Source organism: Centroberyx affinis, unplaced genomic scaffold, assembly GCF_046629955.1.
Source record: "Centroberyx affinis isolate AG114_WGS23_722 - 3 ecotype Tasmania unplaced genomic scaffold, CSIRO-AGI_Caff_v1 ptg000033l_1, whole genome shotgun sequence".
Lineage (NCBI taxonomy): Eukaryota > Metazoa > Chordata > Actinopteri > Beryciformes > Berycidae > Centroberyx > Centroberyx affinis.
Window position 1 is genome coordinate 1 of NW_027278747.1, and position 19,388 is coordinate 19,388.

The 19,388-nt window shown below is 39.2% G+C and overlaps 1 protein-coding gene across 1 annotated transcript; it reads right to left on the minus strand.

The window, feature by feature from the left end:
* Nucleotides 1-1,435: 1,435 nt before the first annotated feature.
* On the minus strand, nt 1,436-12,600 carry LOC139641469 (V-set domain containing T-cell activation inhibitor 1-like). Its single transcript, XM_071515884.1, has 6 exons — nt 12,464-12,600; nt 6,773-7,099; nt 5,280-5,552; nt 3,757-4,065; nt 3,022-3,126; nt 1,436-1,758 (listed from the first exon to the last, which is right to left on the minus strand). The coding sequence occupies exons 1-6, from the start codon at nt 12,528-12,530 to the stop codon at nt 1,661-1,663; spliced, it is 1,179 nt and encodes a 392-aa protein (XP_071371985.1). The 5' UTR covers nt 12,531-12,600; the 3' UTR covers nt 1,436-1,660.
* Between the last annotated feature and the right edge of the window lie 6,788 nt (nt 12,601-19,388).

A 19,388-nucleotide genomic window follows, 5' to 3' on the forward strand; every position in this document is an offset into this window, starting at 1 on the left:
CCCCCAAAACAAAGCTCTCATTGAAGTTATGAATACGCCAGATTTTTTATTTTATTTTATTTTTTATTATTATTTTTGTATTTTCCCTTTTCATTCTATTTTTCTTGGTTAATTCCTGAAAGAAGCTGTAAATATTCCTTATTTCACAAACAAATATAAATAATAAATATTTAGTTTAGATACTGGGTTAGACCGATATATGGGGCCGATATTGGCCTTTTCATTTCAAATCAGATATCAGCCGGTCAGTGTGGTCCAACTCTCATATGATGGATATGATGCAGTTTGATTGATTACATATTTATTGTGGAATTGATCAATACTGCACTGGCTGTAGGAAGCCCTGAACATGAATTGATTCTAATGCAACATTTTGATTGGATTCCACACAAGTATGCATGGATATTATTGTTATTATTAGTAGTAGCAGTAGTATTATTGGTATTATTATTATCATAGTGGGTTTCAGTGGAGAGTTTTAGTGTCCCATGATGCTCTAAATGCTGCTTCAGAGGCTTTTCCACCCGGATAAGAATAACATGGGAGAAAAGTGAATCCTTGGAATTTGTTTTGAATTTTTTTGGCCTCAAAATGGTCAAATTTAAAGACATTCAATATCAGCACAAAATATCGCCTATCAGTATCAACCTTCAAAAAAGCATAAGTAGATTTATTTTGCAGATTTCATAAATGTGGGCGGTCCTGAGGTTGAGAACCGCTGACACAGCTTCTTTCTGCTCGTTCTGTTCTGACAATGTGAACGGACGACAACGCACATGTTGTCCTTCATCTGGAGGTTTAGATTCATGGATCAGCTAATAATCCACACACACCAACCTGCATGGCTATTTACATCTGTAACCTGAATATATTTGTGAATAGACACTTTCTGTAAACATGTAGGCCTGTTAATGTGAACACGAAGCACATATCGTACATCATGTGCGGTAAATTCACATTTGGGTAACACTTTATAAAAACCATCATTAATAAATGGTAAATTGATAGTTAATTAAACTTTAGTTAATAGTTATTTTACTGTTAACAAACAATGAAATGATCATTAATAATGTTTACTAATTATTAGTAATGCTATAATTTGTTATTTTATCATTCGTTTGTGTAATATAAAATAATTTGTTTATAAATTATATATATATATCATAGCTTTTTACCCTTTTTACCGTCTCTTATCAGCTATGATACAATATATAATTTATAAACAAATGATTTTACAAACTAATGATAAAATAACATAAATTATAGCATTACTAATAATTAGTAAACATTATTAATGATCATTTCATTGTTTGTTAACAGTAAAATAACTATTAACTAAAGTTTAATTAACTATCAATTTACCATTTATTAATGATGGTTATTATAAAGTGTTACCCACATTTGTTTTCTTCATTTTCACATATTTTTACTTCATTTTTTCTTTGTCTCAGTATGTTCTACTGCTGCTATTTTGGACTCCCCACATACATGCTGTAATTCATATATTTATTCTTAAAATGTGCTTAAATTGTCAGTTATGTTAAAATAAATACTTCCCAATCGCTATATTCTTATTCTATTTTTCTTTGCTGTAGTCTGTAGCCTTTGCTGCTGTAACGACCCGTTTCAAAGTTTCATCTCATCACATCAGTAAGTTTCTTCATTGCTGGATTTCCACTCCACCAGCTGCTTGATTGAGATTCTCAAGTTCAGCGTTTCTTCTTTCTGCTTGTAGTCTGGCTCTGTCCACTCTTCTGACTGTGAGAAAACAACAGATTCAACTGTTTAATTTTCAAGTTCAAATTTAAGACTTTTAAAGGTCCCATATTCTCCACTGTTCAGAGTTTTATTTTGTGTCTTGAGGTCCATTCAAAGCTGTCTGTGTGGTGTCATGTACCAGAAACACTCTCAATCCATTTTTACATTTTCCAGCATCTCTCTGAGCCTTACCAAGAACAGGCTGTTTCTGTCGCCGTGTCTTTAAGGCTCATTAATATTAATGACCCCTCTGTTCCGATCGGCTAACCGTTTCAAGAGTGAAACATGAGACACCGCGGCCCGGCAGCTACAGGTAGGGAAAACTCTCCGGTAATAAACAATGACAACCGCTCAACCGCTTTGAAAAAACACTTTGTTAGTCTATTATTTCTTACAAAAATGATAATGAGCGAACCTTTGTGACACCACAAAGTTACAGAAGTCCAAACGGCTCGTTTAGAGGCTCGCTTTTCTAATATGGATTGTGTGGATTTAGTTTTGATACTTTCACCATGTTTAGATAGACCATCCAACTCCTTTATCATCACAGAGGAGAGGGGAGTCCTGCTTTACACCATATGGGACCTTTAAAACACACTACATGCTTCACAATACATAAAATGTGAAGAAACTTAAAAACAAGTAAACACGTCATCCCCATGAATGAAGCAGGCAGGCCTCGGGCCAATCAGTAACAACACGCATCAGTGAACATGTCGTTCCTGACGTATGATGAAGTCTCCGTCTGCATGAGCCAATCAGTGACAGATCTGTCACCTTGTTTTGAGCTCTGACTGTTGCTCCTCTTTGGGCCAGTCAGTGTCACTTTGAATGCTGGAGGTTTTGTCAAAATCATTCCCTACTTACTTTAATCTCAGATTTTTCTTTCTCGCAAATTTCTGAGTTGTTTTTTTTTTTTGGGTGAATTTCTGACTACAATCTCATAATTTTCTTTCTCAGACCCCCTCCCCTCCGGCTGTGGTAAAAAAAATAAAAATAATCACCTACAATGGCCCTAATATGCCGTGGTCCAAATCAGACCAAGTGGTGGTTTTGTTAAAATCATTGCATAGAGGCCAATGAACGAGGGAAATGATAAAGAACAAATGAGAGCCTCAGTCTGTTTGATTCAGCCTGAACCTCAAGCTGCAGGTTCTTCAGGTTCAGGTTCTGGCTCAGACCCAGAGCATGCTGGGATGCTACATACTCCTGGAGTGACTCAACCAAATACTTTCACTGCACCAGACTGGTCCAACCACTCACATTTAAAGCCCACGACTGCCAGAGTGCCGTAGGACAGCAGCAGCAGGTAGATCAGCACACAGATGACTGCCACATAGATGTAGACGTGATTGGAGTCCTGACCGTCTGAAACACGAAGACAAATATCATTCAATACTCGCATACATTACAGATAATATGTCAATACCAGCATCAACCCAACCACTGGGATCAATCATTTGTTAAAGCTGCACGAGGCAAGATTTTTATGTAAAATTACACCCATCTTGTCAGCCGAAATCATAAAGCGTCATAGATTCACCATTTTTGGCCCACTTGAAATTTTGGTGATGACTCAAAACTTAAGAGTGAAATACAAACTGGCTGCTGCATCCCAAAGCTTTTTCTCTCCTCCTTTCTTCTCCTCTCCTCCCTCCCAAATTGGAATTGTTTCCTCCAATGCTTGAATATAAGATCAAATTTCTAGGCTGTTAAATTTCTAGAAATTGTATGTAATTTGGAAGAAATTAAATAAAATACCTCCCCCCCCCAAAAAAAAAAACAACCAAAAAAACAATAATATCGTATCGTATCATATCGTAAATTTAATATCGCGATACTGTCCCACCAAAACATCACAATATTACATTTTGGATATCGCCCAAGCCCAGTGGCCATGACTGGGTCAAGCATGCGCACAACCCGCCGACGTGTGAAGTTGCCCCAGTGCAGCTTTAAATCCAGCTGATGTCACAGCAGCACCGGGCGGTGTGTTACCTCCAGGGAAGACCACGTCAGTCTGGGTGATGTACGTCTCCTCGGCGGTGCTGACCTCACAGGTGTAGCTGCCCTGGTGCTCCAGCAGCAGGTTCTGCAGCTGCAGGCCGCTGGACGCCCGGAGGCCGTCGCACACGTGGTCCTTCCACTGCTCCCAGACCTTCAGCAGAGGCGAGCGCGACGTGACGTTCAGGGAGAGGACCGTCTGCACGCGCCTGAACCTCCAGGTCAGGTTGAAGCTCCGGACGACAGAGTGAGGAAAGCTGCAGGGAATCATCACTCCGCTGCCTGGGAGAGCCAGGATGGAGGCTGAAACACACAATCAGTTCATTGGATACTGATAATTCCCATAAAGCTTGGCTTGCTTTGTTTTACTGGCTGCTACACCAGCTATAGGCCTTTTAGCCCTTCCCATAATGCTTTGCTTTAAATCAGCGTTAATGTTACTTTCATCGGCCATTTCCAACTCGTCAGCGGAACACCAAGTACTGTTAATTAAGATGATCAGCCGGGACGAGCTTATTTCAGATTACTTGAGATATTTGGTCACAGTTAGCTAGGTAGCTAGCCAACGTTAGTTAGCTACGTAGCTACGCAAGCAATCTCTGAACCCATCGTCTATCGGTCTGATGAGGATTAGACTCTGGGGGTGACGGCCAATATTTGGGGGTTTCCGGTGTAGCCAGCGGACATCCGGGCCAAGACTTCCTCTTCCGTGCGCCGGTCATTGTTTACAGTCCGATTAGCGACTTGAGACGCAGGAGTGGAGTTGAGAGACGACGTCTCATATGCAGATATCTGTTTATAGAGATTAGCCGAAATGTCGTCTGGACCTAAAACACCTACAAAAGTATCAATGTCTGTGTATTTTGCTTGTTTGTATCCATTCTCGCACATACAACTCCGCCTCTACTCAGGGCGTAGAAAGTGAAAGAAAGTGGAGGACTGTGTTGGTGTCAATGGTGTTTATGTGTTTTCAAGCTAGCAGAAAACTGCTAATGTTTCTGAGAACTGGAGATTGTGATTTTTACACTTGTTGGAGGTACAATCCACAACACAGCAACTTTTCTGCATGTTTTTCAATCTGTTTAACTAACAATGTAGTTTGGTCTCAATCTCACAAACTCATCGAGAGTAAGGGATCTTCCTCTCTTTGTCTTGTTTTTTTTGTATTGTTAAAAATGTATTAGGGTTCGACCAATATGGGTTTTTGAAGGCAGATATAATTTTTTTTAGACTAAGGTTTAAATTTTATCATTTTCATGCCAAGTTACAAATATTCAGTGTTTCCTCACAGAGTTTTCTTCTTGTCAGGGTGGAAAAGCCTCATTTAGATTTAATAATAATTAGACCATCATGGGACACTAAAACTAAACCCAGACTGATGACATTATTTCAGGTGGGTTTGCAGGGATACATTACTGCCTTTACATGAAGAATTAATTTACAACAAACATTGAACAGCTAAAAAAATAAATACGTGTAACGGAAAAAAAAAATTGATTAACATTTAATTAGGCTACCGTGACGTTTCAGGATGGCCGTTCTGTTGCTCACGTCGCTGCTGACAGAACAAATGTAGGTCAGATTTGCGGCTTCGTTTCCCATGAGTCTTAGAGAACTGTGGATGTCATAAAATCCCTGCAGGTTCTTCTGGGTTCTGGTTGAGTTGTGGAGGCCTTGAAGCTCAGTGGGAGGATCAGTGGACCAGGTGAGCGTCGGGGCTGGATAAATCCCTCTGGCTCCACAGGTGACATTGTCAGCTGTCAGCTCCATGTGGACGTCCCGCACCGGAGCTGCAAAGATAATAATCGTCTTGCTGTTAGATCCAAACCGCTTTGCAGACCCAACGATAACTATTGTCTGTTTTGAGAAAAAGCTGTTGCCTCAAATTCATTTTTCATTTTAAAAAATTTAAATTAAAAGGAAATAAAAAGGAAATATGTGATGTTCAAATACAAAATATGCAACTTGGCAAACTGACAAGAGGAGACAACGTTTATGTATATTTTTGTATTTGAACCATGTTATGAGTGTTAATTTCTAACATGTAACAACAAAAAAATAAATAAGAAACAAGAACAAGAACAAGAAAATCTGCCAAATAGGCAAAAAAAGAAACAACAAAACTGAAAATTGGTAAATTCTTGACAAACAAAAGAAAAGTAGTCTGTAATATTACATCCTCGAAAAAGAATAGGAAAAAGTAAGAACTTATTTTGTCCTACACCTTCCTCTAATTAAATAATCACATCATCAATATATCCATATATATATTAATACATATTATTTTGTAGATCTCATCAAGGCTCACTTTTTGTTATTCTCTTAAACTGATTTATATTTGTACTTTGATTTCTACATCTACATCTTTCCACAGATTCACTCCATGAATGGAAATGCACAGACTTTTTCAGCAGCTTATTTTAAAACTAAATTCACCTGTTAATTTCCCTTAGTATCAGGAGAGATCAGCATTGGTTTATGTTTATTTACAAAGCCCTCATTGGGAGATTACCATTCTACCTTAACTCACTTTTACCCTGGAATATTGGAGCCTACCACACACGCTCCCAGGACTGTGTAATACTTGAGGTCCCTCGTGTCTTCACGGACCTCGGAAAGACCGCGCTTTTAAGTTTTGTGCTCTGCATACTTGGAATATTTTACAGGGTTTGTTGAAATATGATTCCCTTGTTCCCCTGGGACATTTTCAGTCAAAGATATCAACTCTGGTTAACATTAATTGCACCCGTTTTAAATGATGTACTTGTGAGGATGGACTGATCTGTGTGATTCTCTTTTTGAATTGTCTTTTTTGTTTGTTTATTTATTCATTAATTTCCTTTTTCGTGTTATTTGTGATTTTCTCTACTTGTAATCTCGGCACCACTGGAAAAGACGGTCTCAACCCTCAGTGTGTCTTCCGAGAACTAAATAAAAGGTTGAATAAACCCCTTCCCTATTTGAGAATTTTTTTTTTTTTGTATGTTACCAGGAAGCAGATGACACAAACCTTTTATTACGAGCGAGATGACGCTGGACTCGTCGGTGCGCGGAGCCGTCATGGTGATGCAGAAGTATTTTCCCTGGTCGTGCGGCGTGACGTCCCTCAGCAGCAGCGTGGCGTTCCCCTGCAGCACCTGGTCGGCGTACAGGCCCGTCCGGCCCTGGTACAGGTCGGACGGGGAGTTGTGTCCGATCACGAAGCCGGTGTCGCCGTAGCGCGTGCAGCTCACCACCGCTTTCTTCTTGTACCACATGATCCTCGCGCCTTTGCCGTCAGAGTCGAAGTGGCACGGGAGCACGCATTCCTCCGAATTCACGCATGTCACGGTGAATTCTGGGAACACAGACAAACACACAAACACACACGCACTGGTTACTGATGCTAGTCATGTTAGGGTGGAGGGGTGCGACATGACTGGAGTGAGTGAATCTACATTGACTTTAAAGCTGCAATAAGTGATTTTCCTGACCACTAGAGGGCAGAAACCGCAACACATTTGTAAATAAAGCACAGCAAAGCCACTGCACTACGGAGGCCTACGAAGGACAAATGATAATGACAAATCATTAATAGACCGTCTCCGATGGCTCATCACAAGACTCTGTAGTCTCCCCGGTGTCACTCACACTCTACACCACTGATTCTCAACTTTTTTCATATCAAGGACCCCTAATTTAGTCCACATTAGGGCCTCGGACCCCCATTTGATGAGATTTTGTCTCTCGGACCCAAATCTGAGAATATTTTTATTGCTAGATATTATTTTGTCCAGAATTCCATGACTATCTGTATTGTAGGCAGAGAGATATCAGTGAAACTATGATCAAAACAGTCATTCTTCTACATTCTCTAATTGTGTTAATCTCTTGTAAATGAAGTAATAGTGAAGTTTAACAATTCATCAATTTGCTGGGGACCCCCTGGAACCCCCTTCAAGGACCCCTGGTGGTCCCCGGACCCCACATTGAGAACCACTGCTCTACACACGACTGCTGAAGCAACTGTCCTGAGACTACTTTCGTGAAGTTCTCAGATGACACAGCAATTGGGGACACTCCCAACTTTGAAGACAAGCTACAAGCAGTGGTGGAAAGTAACTAAGTACATTTACTCAAGTACTGTACTTAAGTACAATTTTGAGGTACTTGTACTTTACTTGAGTATTTCCATTTTATGCTACTTTGTACTTATACTCTACTACATTTTAGAGATAAATATTGTACTTTTTACTCCATTACATTTATTTCACAGCTATAGTTACTAGTTACTTTTCAGATCAATATTTTATATTTAAAACATTTGATCATCTTTATAAAATAACTATAAAATAGCATTGCTATAGATTAGACTACCCAAAATAGCTAAATTGTTCACGCTGACAACATTAAAATGCTGCTTACATGTACATGTATGTCAATAAATCAGTATTAATATTCTAATAATTTATGAAAAATATACTCTCTAAATGGGGACAGTTTGCATAATGAGTACGTTTACTTTGATACTCTAAGTACATTTTGCTGCCAATACTTATGTACTTTTACTTAAGTAAGATTTTGAATGCAGGACTTTTACTTGTAATGGAGTATCTTTACATTGTTGTATTGCTACTTTTACTAAAGATTTACTTTACTATATTACTTTAAAGATCTCAGTACTTCTTCCACCACTGGCTACAAGACAGCAATGGTGGGAACTCAATTTCTTGGACCTAAATGCGGAGAAGACGAAGGAAATCACGGAGAAGACGAAGACTTCTGATGAACACCGTCCGCCCTGAGGCACCTTACCATCGGAGCCAAAACAAGAGAGAGAGTGGAGGAGTATAAACATCTGCACTGCAAAAAACATCCATCTTAACAAGTCATTTAGTCTCATATTGAGTCTTCAAATCTTACTCTTCTTAAAACAAGAGAAACATTCTGCCAGTGAGGAGAGATAACTCCACTTGTTTCTAATGCAGCCTCACTTGTTTCAGGAATTTTCTAGAAATGAGTGTCAGTCTGTTGAAACCAGTCAGAATAAGGCAGATCACTGCACTGCTGTCAAGAAAATAACACTCGATTCTCCAAAATTCAAATTCAAAAATACAAAAAAACAAGTTGGTTTGCATTGGAAACACGTGAAGTGATCTAACGCCTCTGGCAGATTTTTTTCACTTGTTCTAAGAAAATGAGGATTCTAGATATTCTAGGACTTGATAATAAGACTAAATGACTTGTTAAGATGGATTTTTTATTACAGGGGACCAAGATCATCAGGAAACCACAAAGGACCCTGAAATTTCAGGAGAATGCATAATGCCCCTTCCCTCTCTTCCTCTGACCCACCTGGATGAAACTGGAAGAAGACTAAGGTCCCTTCCTTTCAAAGACTTAGCCACTACAGTTGGAAAATCACCAAGCTACTAACTTGTATGTGAACGTACGGAAGATTTGAATGTGAATAATTCAGGACTAAAGTCAGGACTTTAAACTCAGAACTCAAATACATTTTTGCAGTGCAGACCCTGTTGATGCTTGTGACCTCTACCGTACCGCCTGCTGTACGAGCGCACGCTGTACTTCCCCAATGCAGAGCTCCTGGGGCTCTGCGGCCGGAACAGTGCAGACCGTAATTCACCTAAAGGCAAAAAGCATAAACGAGCAAACCAACAAACAGACCGAGCCTGGCTCTTATTGAGGAGCAAGCCAAGCTCATAATAAAGTACATGGACTGTCAGCATGAGTTCACAGTATATCCTTAGTTGCATCTTTATTCGAAGAAGAAGGTCTCTGGGCAACTTACCCAAAGAAGGCACTGGAGCACACGAATAGCGGATAGTTCAAACAATATAGTAAAATGAGAACTATCCCTGTGCTCCAGTGCCTTCTTTGGGTCAGATGTCAGAGAACTTACTCTTCTGATCTGTCCTCCCCTGACAGCACCGGCCCCCTTCTGCGTTAGGCTGAAACATGAGAAACCTTCATTCACTGCGTCTTCCCAGCAAACGTTTCGACGTCGATCGGAGGTAGAATCATGTGGTACGCTCATGAGGTACGCTCACATGATGGTCACAAGACAAAGGGGGAAGGACTCCAAACTAGATCGCCTCGTGTAGCCTAGGACTCGAAGTTACGAATAAGTAATGAGCAAGACTGGCAGAAAATTGTACTGTAGCCTATTTGACGCAGGTTACACAAATGTTTGCTGGGTTTATTCATGCAGAGAAGAAGCTCGGAGCTAAAACACCTCCATGCTCTCAGAGGTGGAGCAGAAGACTGAGCCTTCCCTCCTCTGTCTGCCTCTCTTCCTCCCACTGTAAAAAGAGCAGAAGCGTTCTGTGTGAGGTATTGGGTTACGAAATCCCTCGATCCTGTCTTGTTTTATACCTGGGTCACATGGAAGGAACTGTGAATATAGAAGACCAATACTTGGTCAAGATTCTCCTCGCATGCCGGAAAGAAGGCTATCACTAAGAACTGGCTCAAGACTGATGCACCAAATTACAAACAATGGCTGACCATCATAGATGATACCCTAGTGATGGAGAATCTCACATATAGGTTAAGGATGAAGGAAGAATGTTTTGCAAAAGGCTGGGGAAAATGGCTAATATATAAATTAAAAAAAAGGCATAAATAGTAATGTTGTTTAAATAGAATATAGACCTGTTCCTCCCTACAGGCTCTGTTCACCTTTCATTGTATTTCCTTTCCTTTTCATTTACTTTCTCTTTTCTACCCTCTGTAAGTATACTGTAAAAAGAAAACAATAAAGATAAAAGTTATAAAAAAAAAAGAAAAGAAAAAAAGAGCAGAAGCACTGAAGGGGAGTCGGCCGCCTGCTCTCCTGTTCAGAGTCGGGACAACAACAGCGTTTACTTTGCCCCAGATATGTGGGGTTTTTTCCATTGTACCAGTTTTTCTTTCTTGTTTTGTACCCATGCTCTCTGGCATCATGTCTATTCCTATGGCCCATTCACAGTATCTAAGTATCTAATTGTGTAATGGGTCACACCATGTTAATCCGATCCTTCAATAAACTGGCAGCACCACAAAGACCTGTATTGTTTTGAAAATACAGCGATCACCATGCTGGCACTGACTTTGTTGATATGTACAGTGTGTTCTCCTTTGATTTGCATTGTGGACGAGTTTGTGGGAATTTACGCCCCTGGCAAAAATGTAGGATTCCCCCCCCCCCCCTCTATGTTCTTCTTCTGTTCATTCCAAACAAACCGGAAATGTAAGACAGACACGTAGCCAATCTGATTTTATCTTATATGAAAATGTCACAGATTATTACTTTAAGTTGCTGGTCCTCATCCACAGCTAGATAAGATTAAAAGATAAGATAAAATAAGATTGGCTACGTGTCTGTAACACATGTAGACTATACAGTAGGCTATATGACCACACACACACACACACACACACACACACGCAACTGGTTTCCTTCCATTCACAAAAACCTGTTTGAATGAAGAAGCATCTACTATATTTGACTGTTTTTTTTGTTTGTTTTTACAATGGGATGACCCTTCCAAAAAAAAAACATGTTTTCTGAGCTTTTTAATAGGCTATCAAACCAAATTAGCAGAAGAACATATCCGGGCTTGTATTAACACTGTTGTCCTTTTTAAAACAGAGAATGACAAATGATAAAATCTGTCAAATAACAGCACAGAAATGTATTGAAGGGTAATAACTGACATTTTAATGTTTTCATGATTTTTGGAAAAATCATTAAAACAAAAATTAAAAAAAACAAAAAAAACAAGCATGGCAAAAACAAGACTGGAAAAACCAGACTGGAAGATCTAATCGCGCACATGACAGATCTTTTGAAAAATGAAGATAAACTAGCCTATCTTGAAAAGAATCATCAACAGCAAGATAATACCGCAAGACTTAAGAGTAAATAGATGTGTTTACATGATTAGATAAGTTTAGACAGAATTTGGCATCATTAGCCTACAGTGAAAACATTTAGGTGAAAAGCGTTATAGGATCAACTGTCAGGCTAATTGGTTCGGAGCCTGTTTTTCTTTCATTTGGTCGTCAGAGCCAACTTTCATGCTTCTAAGACTAATTCTGTAGGCTAAAGTAGGCCAGATATAGGATACATTTCGTATTATTATTAGTATTACTATTATTATTAATGTTATTATTAGTATTAATAATAATAATAATAATCATACGAATCATAATAATCATAATAATGAAAAACAAAGATGTATAGCCTACTTTTAGTCATTTTAACAAAATAGTTAAACATTCAACAGTCTGAAATTAATAGATTTAGGCTACCTGGGAACCAGAAAAATAGTCTATCCAATAATATAATGTGTAGCCTATTAATAATGTATAGGCTACACAAATATGCAGGCTTAAACACCCGGCTTTTCATAACGAAGAGCCAAATAGAATAAAAGCTCTTTTAACTGACCTAGTCACTTTGGATCTCTGTTTCCATTTTATGTTTCATCTCTGACATTAAAAGCTAAGATAGACTTTCAGCCTCCTGTCCGCTTTTTTTTTTAATTTTTTTTTTTTATAAAAGGACAAAGTAGGCTATATTTTTGGACGTACTTGCAGACACACTTGTACACAGACATATTCTGAAGGAGCCTGTGTGCAGTGTATGGGAGTCAGTTGTTTCCGTCTATCCAATACGCATTATATGATAATTAGGATAATCTTTACATGTGCTCACCTCTCCCTGCCGCCAGTGTGATAATCCACAGGAGAAAGCAGAGCAGGAAACCTTCAGATGCTGCCATGAGTTCAATAATAAAAGTGATAATAATGAAGATGATCGGCAGAGCGGCAGGTCAGACTGTTACCGGTGAGAAGAATCGTAGGCTAATGACGGGACATACGGGTTGATACGGGACACCAGCGGCGACACCATCCGTGTCCCGTGACAATTAACCTGCATTGTCACGTGAGGGGAAGAGCGTGAATGAAAAGGTGTTTGAACAGAATCATAATAAAACATTAGGAGCCACCGCAGTTAACAAAAATCAATTATAGGCTATTGTCAGAAAAGCAGAGGTAAGTCAACTTCACTCGAGTCCCAAGTCAGTCTCAAGTCTTGAGTTGCAAGTCTAAATGTAGATTACCAAGTCAAGTCCATGTCTTTAATGTCAAGTCTCAAGTCTAAATGCAGATTACCAAGTCAAGTCCATGTCTTTAATGTCAAGTCTCAAGTCTAAATGTAGAACAGCAAGTCAAGTCAGAACAAATCAAGAGTCCAGAAAGAAAATGCAATATGGTTTTAATAGGATAAAAACTTGGTAAGAGCATCATGAGTTTGATCACTTTCTGAGATAATATTGCCTCGACAGAGTTTTTCATATATATATATATATTTTTTGTAAGAAAAAAATAAGTAATTTAGGGATAAACGAGGAAACTGTTAAGAAAGACAGTTAGTACTCATCATGTTTCTTCCAGCCAGTCTGATGGCTTGCAGCGCCATCTGCTGGCACTGAGTCTAAACAAAGATCATAAGACTAATTACTCAACACTCATTTTTTTTTCTTTGTCAGAAAAGTCAGTGAACAATCCAAAAGCATCACAAGAAGAAGACGAAGAAGAAGAAGAAGAGGAGAAAGAGGAAGAAGAGGAGGAGGATGAATGAGAAATACATGAGGGTCCATAGGCAGAACTGCCAGGACCATAATTATCATTAAAATGTATTTGAAATCATGTGTCTCTAACCAACACAGCACAATGCGTGAGTAGGAATCAGCATGTTTATTCTGCACCCGGGGCTTGAACTCAAAATCTTTGCCATCAATGGCAAGTTGCAACTGAGTTCAGCTGCTTGAGAAGTGGGAAAAGTAGAAGTGGCTTCACACTGTGACTTAACCAACCACCAGGGTGCAGGATAACAGCTGTCCATGCATGTAAAGACAGATTTCAAACTAGTGTCAAATATTCAGTATTCAAGACAAAATTCTGAGAATTTGCATACTTCATCTAGACAACATAGAGATGTCTGTAATTTATTTTTTACAAAGATTGCTTGCTCCATAAGTGAAAAACTGATGTTTAAAGATGTTCTATTTCCATTGACTGCAATAGTTTACATGAGGGCAGAATTCAAAATACTGTAAAAAATTCTGAAATTTAATACACTTCATCTACCATGACTGGAAAATTTTGTCATTTATTTTCATGAACATTGGAAATTTATTTAGGGAGAATATGCAGTAGCTGTTTACAGTACTGTTTACAGTAAAACATTTTGATGTACTATGGGCTCAATTTTTGATAATTCAAAAATCTGGCTGGATCGTTTGTGGAGGACAGTCTGAAGATGCTGTGTAGCACGTTTGATGTCAATTGAGCAAAAAATGTGGGAGGAGATAGGTTTAATTAGTTTTACAGTTTTTGAGAAAAACAGAGTGATGGACTTCATAATTCCTTACAGCTCAAAGCATCTGAACATTTCTGCTCACTTGGGCCTGCATTTTGGTGAAAGTTGCAAAGCCGTAGCACGTATGACTGATTTGTTATGAATTTTCAAAGTTTTAAACTTTAGATGGTTGCTGTAGCGCCACCATCAGGACTATTAGCCCACAATTCCAGTTGAGGAAGTTTGTCATGGGACTGGACCTATGTGCAAAGTTTGGTTTATTTTCATGCATGGGAAGGCAGATTTCCTCAGAGGAAGAAGAAGAAATTGGGGGGAAAAAAAATGGTGATGATAATGATGAAGATGGAAAATCAGAGAAAATGTTCAAGGGGAAATACATTTTTGGGGATACAAATTTATATATATATGTCACGTGGAGGTGTGGTGAGGACCCAAATGCAGACAGGCAGAGGCAGAGAGCTTTTCTGAAGCTGGAAGGTTTAATAAAAAACTAAGGCAGAGTACAAAACAAGAATTCCAAAAAGCAAAAAAGCACAACAGGCTTGCAAACAAAGGAAGAAAAAACCCAAACCTGGCCGGTAAGAGATATCCACAGAAAAACAGGTGACGAGACAGGTAACACTGGGACGCACAACAGGAACAGAGCAGGTAACTGAACAGGTAACAAAACAGACGAACTGACAAAGACTACAGGGAACCAAGACAAGATATACATACAGACTGATTACACACATGAGGGACAGCTGGCTGGCAGGGGAAAGTCCGGGAGGTGATTGGTGGAAAGCAGGCTGGTGAAGGGGGAACAAGGTAACCGGGCTAATGGGCTGACGGAAGACAGGTGTGGTGGAAGCAGGAGGGGGAGAACAGGGGAAGAGGGGAAGTCCGAGGACCCCCGGAGGCTGGCAGGAGGATGGCAGGACTGGGGAGTGAAGAGAGAGACAGACCAGGACCAGGGGCAGAACACGCAGACAGGGGCAGACCATGACAATATATGTTATGGTCTATTCTGTGTTATTCCCCATATATTGTTTATTTTTATTTTTTTTTATAGGAGTTGAGGGAATAATTACAAAAAAAACAACGTCACTGTACAAAGTGTATTTCTCTGCATTTTTCTAAATTTTTCCATTTGTATCAGCAAGATAACACATCAACCTTAAAAATAAATAAACAAAAATACCAGTGACCATGCTATTGTTGACAAAAAGATGAATCCCCAATCTGGTTGGCTGTTGTTCAGTAGAGAACTATGAGTCTCCTATACACAGTAGGGTAAAAAAAAAAAAAATAGTAGGGTGATCTAAACCAGTGATTCTCAACTTTTTCCATGTCAAGGACCCCTAAGATTTTGTCTCTTAGACCCAAATATGAGAATATTTTTATTGTTAGAATTCCATGACTATCTGTATTGTAGGTAGAGAGATAACAGATAACAGTGAAACTATGATCTAAACAGTCATTCTTCTACATTCTCTAATTGTTTTAACTTCTTGTAAATGAAATAATGGTGAAGTTTAACAATTCATCAATTTGCTGGAGCTCCCCCTGGAGCCCCCTCAAGGACCCCTGGCGGTCCCCGGACCCCACGTTGAGAACCACTGGTCTAAACTAAGAAATCTGGTTGGATACTTATGAGCTAGGTGTTATCTCTACAGAGAAAAAACTAACAAGGACAGTACTGTGTAGGCTACCATCCAGCTGCAGCTGCTGGCAGGAGCTGCTATCTGCTGCACAGACCTTGAAGCGACAGACGAGCCTGACAGACAGACACTGTGTCTGTCTGTCAGTAGTTTTCCATCCAGGCAGACACACAGCTAAACAGTCTGATAATGTTCTGGAATATTCCTCTACAGTCTGAGAAACCATGCTACCTGCAAACAATATGTCAGCTCTGTCTGAACCAGTAATCCCTTAAAATACCCTTACATTTACATTAATTCACCCCTTAATTCATGCAAAATCCCCTTAAAATGAGTTAAGGGAGTTACTAGAGGAGGAGACCCCATTAAAACCACCTTAAACTCCCCTTACTGTTTGACTGCTTACTTTCTAATTTAATTTAGAGTAATGGAGAGAGGAACTTTTCCTAACTCCATTAATAACTTGTGAATTTCCCCCAGGGGATCAATAAATCTATCTATCTATCTATCTATCTATCTATCTATCTATCTATCTATCTATCTATCTATCTATCATTAATAACAATGTAAACCATGCACAATAGGCATAAAAAAAATCCCTTAATTTCTAGTGTGTCCATGAACCAACCCATGAATAAATCCCTTAAAAACCCAGGATACTAACCTTTCTTTTTTAAAGCTATGCTATTTTTAAATGGATAATTCATGTTTATGTAATGAGAAATTAAAGACATTTCTGGGATAAAAGTAAGGGGTTTGGTTTCGTGGCGACCAAAAGCTAACAAGCCAACATAACGCTCTAAAGAATCAATATCCCAGCAACAATACTGCTAACAAACCAGAAAAAACACTTATATACACATTTAGCTTTATAACATGTTTATAGTTAGCCAAACTAACCATCATAACTAACATTTGTTAAAATTAAGTTTGTTAAATTAGCTTGTTTAGCTGCAGGATGCTCTTTGTTTATGGTTTGTCTTCCAGGTTTGATTTTCCGACTAAGTAGCATGTAAAAGCAACATTTAGCAGCCGACTCGGTCCCGGATGTCGGACTTTCCCCCAGGCTTGAGAACGCACAATAAGTTATTATAGTGAGTTATGTGCTGCAGTTAATAGTAACAGCTAACTGCATTACTTTTACAGCCAACAGTGTAAACTGTAAACAAGACAGGAGAGAGAACGGAAGAGTTGTATTCCAGAATGTTGTACAGGAAAAGTGAAGCTTATCATTCAATATATCTAAAACAGAGGATCTAGTCTGTAAAAGTGTAATTGTTTTGTTTACTAAGGCCTTCAGTTACCACCTGTCCACTAAAAAACACCAAAATTTGTTGTTTTTTTTTCAAATGGTGGGTTAAACCCCATTCACTGGATTTCCTCACACCTTTCCGCTCTGCTCTTACTCAGCAGCGTCTTGATTCCTGCTGATATTTAAGGTGTTTGTTCCAGCTGGATGTTTGTTCCTCCTTCACCAGCCGTCTGATTCTGAAGTGAGTGCGTCTCCTGTTTCTACACAGAGACACATAACAAATATCAGAAGCTGTTTTGTGTCGAAACCAAAGTGAATTCTGTAGTAACTTGGCCTACCTTGATCCTCTTGATCCATCACCTTTTCACTGTGGAACAAAGAGTAAAAATCCATGTTACTTTCCAAGTCTAGTCTACTACTTTCCAAGATAGTTTAAGGGTTTCATTGCAAAACACGACATCAAGGCTGTTAACTAGTGATGGGACGTTCTGCTTATCTCACGATATGATTTAATAAGCCATATGTGGTTCATGATTCGATACCACCACGATACGATGTAATGAATCAAAGTTCAGTGACAACAAAGTCTGACTGCAGATTCCGTTTATTTCTGAGACACAAATGATTCTAGCGATGGCATTGGCTGCTAGAATCTAAACTACAGTTTAAAAATGTCATTACAAAATGACAATAACATAATTTGGATGGAGAGCTTGTGAAACTGTGATGGTCAAGCGTCTCATTCGTGATTACTGCAGCAGAATAAAATGGAGCTGATATTGCGATTCATTTTTCTGCCCCAAGATACAGATTGTCACATTTTTGTATTGAGATATATTGAATTTCGATATATATCATCCTATTCCTACTATCAACCAATCTTTATGTCTTGATATTTTTTAAAAATGCAACTGATCCGACCCTCAACTATTTATATTTACATTTAGCCGACGCTCATATTCACAGCAAGTGGATATTTGTATTTTGTAGTCAAAGGTCTTAAAATTAACTTAACCAGTAACTTAAATGCTCTTCCATAGTGAGTTTTAGGCAATGTTCAGCAAGGAAGAGTCCTTTCAAATGGTGCATATCCCATTTTGGATTGAAACTTTTTAACACTTTAAAGACTGGCATATAATTGCAAACAAAGAAATAGAATGAAACCACATACATATGGAGCGCATCCCTCCAGCTGCACAGACTGCAGCAACACACAGAAAATCAGAAGAAAATCAAATCAAGCAGTCAATTTTCAGGACGACCTTACTTACATAGGAACCACAATTACTCCTCTTATTCATTTCTTATATTGAAATGTGTCAGTAGAAGTACTCTCACATGTCAAGTTGAACTTAATTATAGAGCACTACGGCACTTTTAACAAACGAAAAGTACAGATGAAAACAAGAAAAAAAAGAAAAAAAAAAAAGAACACGTTACGAACTCAAAGATATGGGGCCAGATCAGGTTCCATTCACTTTTTACAGACCGACACCCTGAAACTTTAAAACCATATCCTCACCTCCATCACACTGGCAGTGGGCAACACTGACTGGCCGATATCTGATTTTTATTAAAAGGCAAATATCAAAAAGCAAACCAATATATGGGTATAAACCTAGTGACAGTGTAAGATTGTCATATCAGAGCAGTAACAAGTTGACAGACTGCAGAGAGGGAGGAGAAGGGAAAGAAATGGCTGGTAAAGTGGAAGTTAAGGTAAAAGCTGTATTCAGTTATGATTAAATTTTTACCATTTGCAATTTCCAGATAGCTGAAGGCCAAGTATTTGTCTCCTTCAGTGTTGACTTGGCAGCTGTACACACCTCGATGCTGCGGTGTTAACCTGTGTAGCTGCAGGCTGCCTGACACAGACAGACCCGTCACCTGCTCCTTCCACTGACCCTGGATCTGTGGTTGAGCGTGGGTGGAGTTAAACCGGAGGATAGTCTGCTGGTTGAAGCTCCAGGTGAGGCTGAACTCTGCAGTCAGGTACACTGCTGGAGCGCTGCAGGGTATCGACACAGCACCGCTGCCAGAGGCATGGACAGCATCTGAAAAACACCATCGTTTCCAGGTTGTCATTCAGGTAAAATGCTCATATGACCGACTATTACAGAGGCTTTGTAGTTGGTTCACAAATCTCAGATCAACCACAGCAGAAGCAGAGAGCAGCTGAGTCAGCTTGTTGTGGTGTGGCTGTAGATCCATTCAGTAACGTTCTCAGTAAAAGTGAATAGTGTGATAAGGTGGATTTGTTTCCAAATGTAGGTTACTGTGACACAGTAAACTGTCTTGTCTTTAGCCCTAGTCTCTACTCCAAAACATGAAGAGTTGGAGCTTGAGAAGAGTCAGCTCAGTT

Coding starts and splice junctions, on each gene's coding strand:
- LOC139641469 (XM_071515884.1), bottom strand. CDS start 12,530: ATGGCAGCATCTGAAGGTTTCCTGCTCTGCTTTCTCCTGTGGATTATC. Junction 7,100..12,463: donor CACACTGGCGGCAGGGAGAG/GTGAGCACATGT, acceptor CTGTGTTCCCAG/AATTCACCGTGACATGCGTG. Junction 3,127..3,756: donor TGACGTGGTCTTCCCTGGAG/GTAACACACCGC, acceptor TTCGTGTTTCAG/ACGGTCAGGACTCCAATCAC.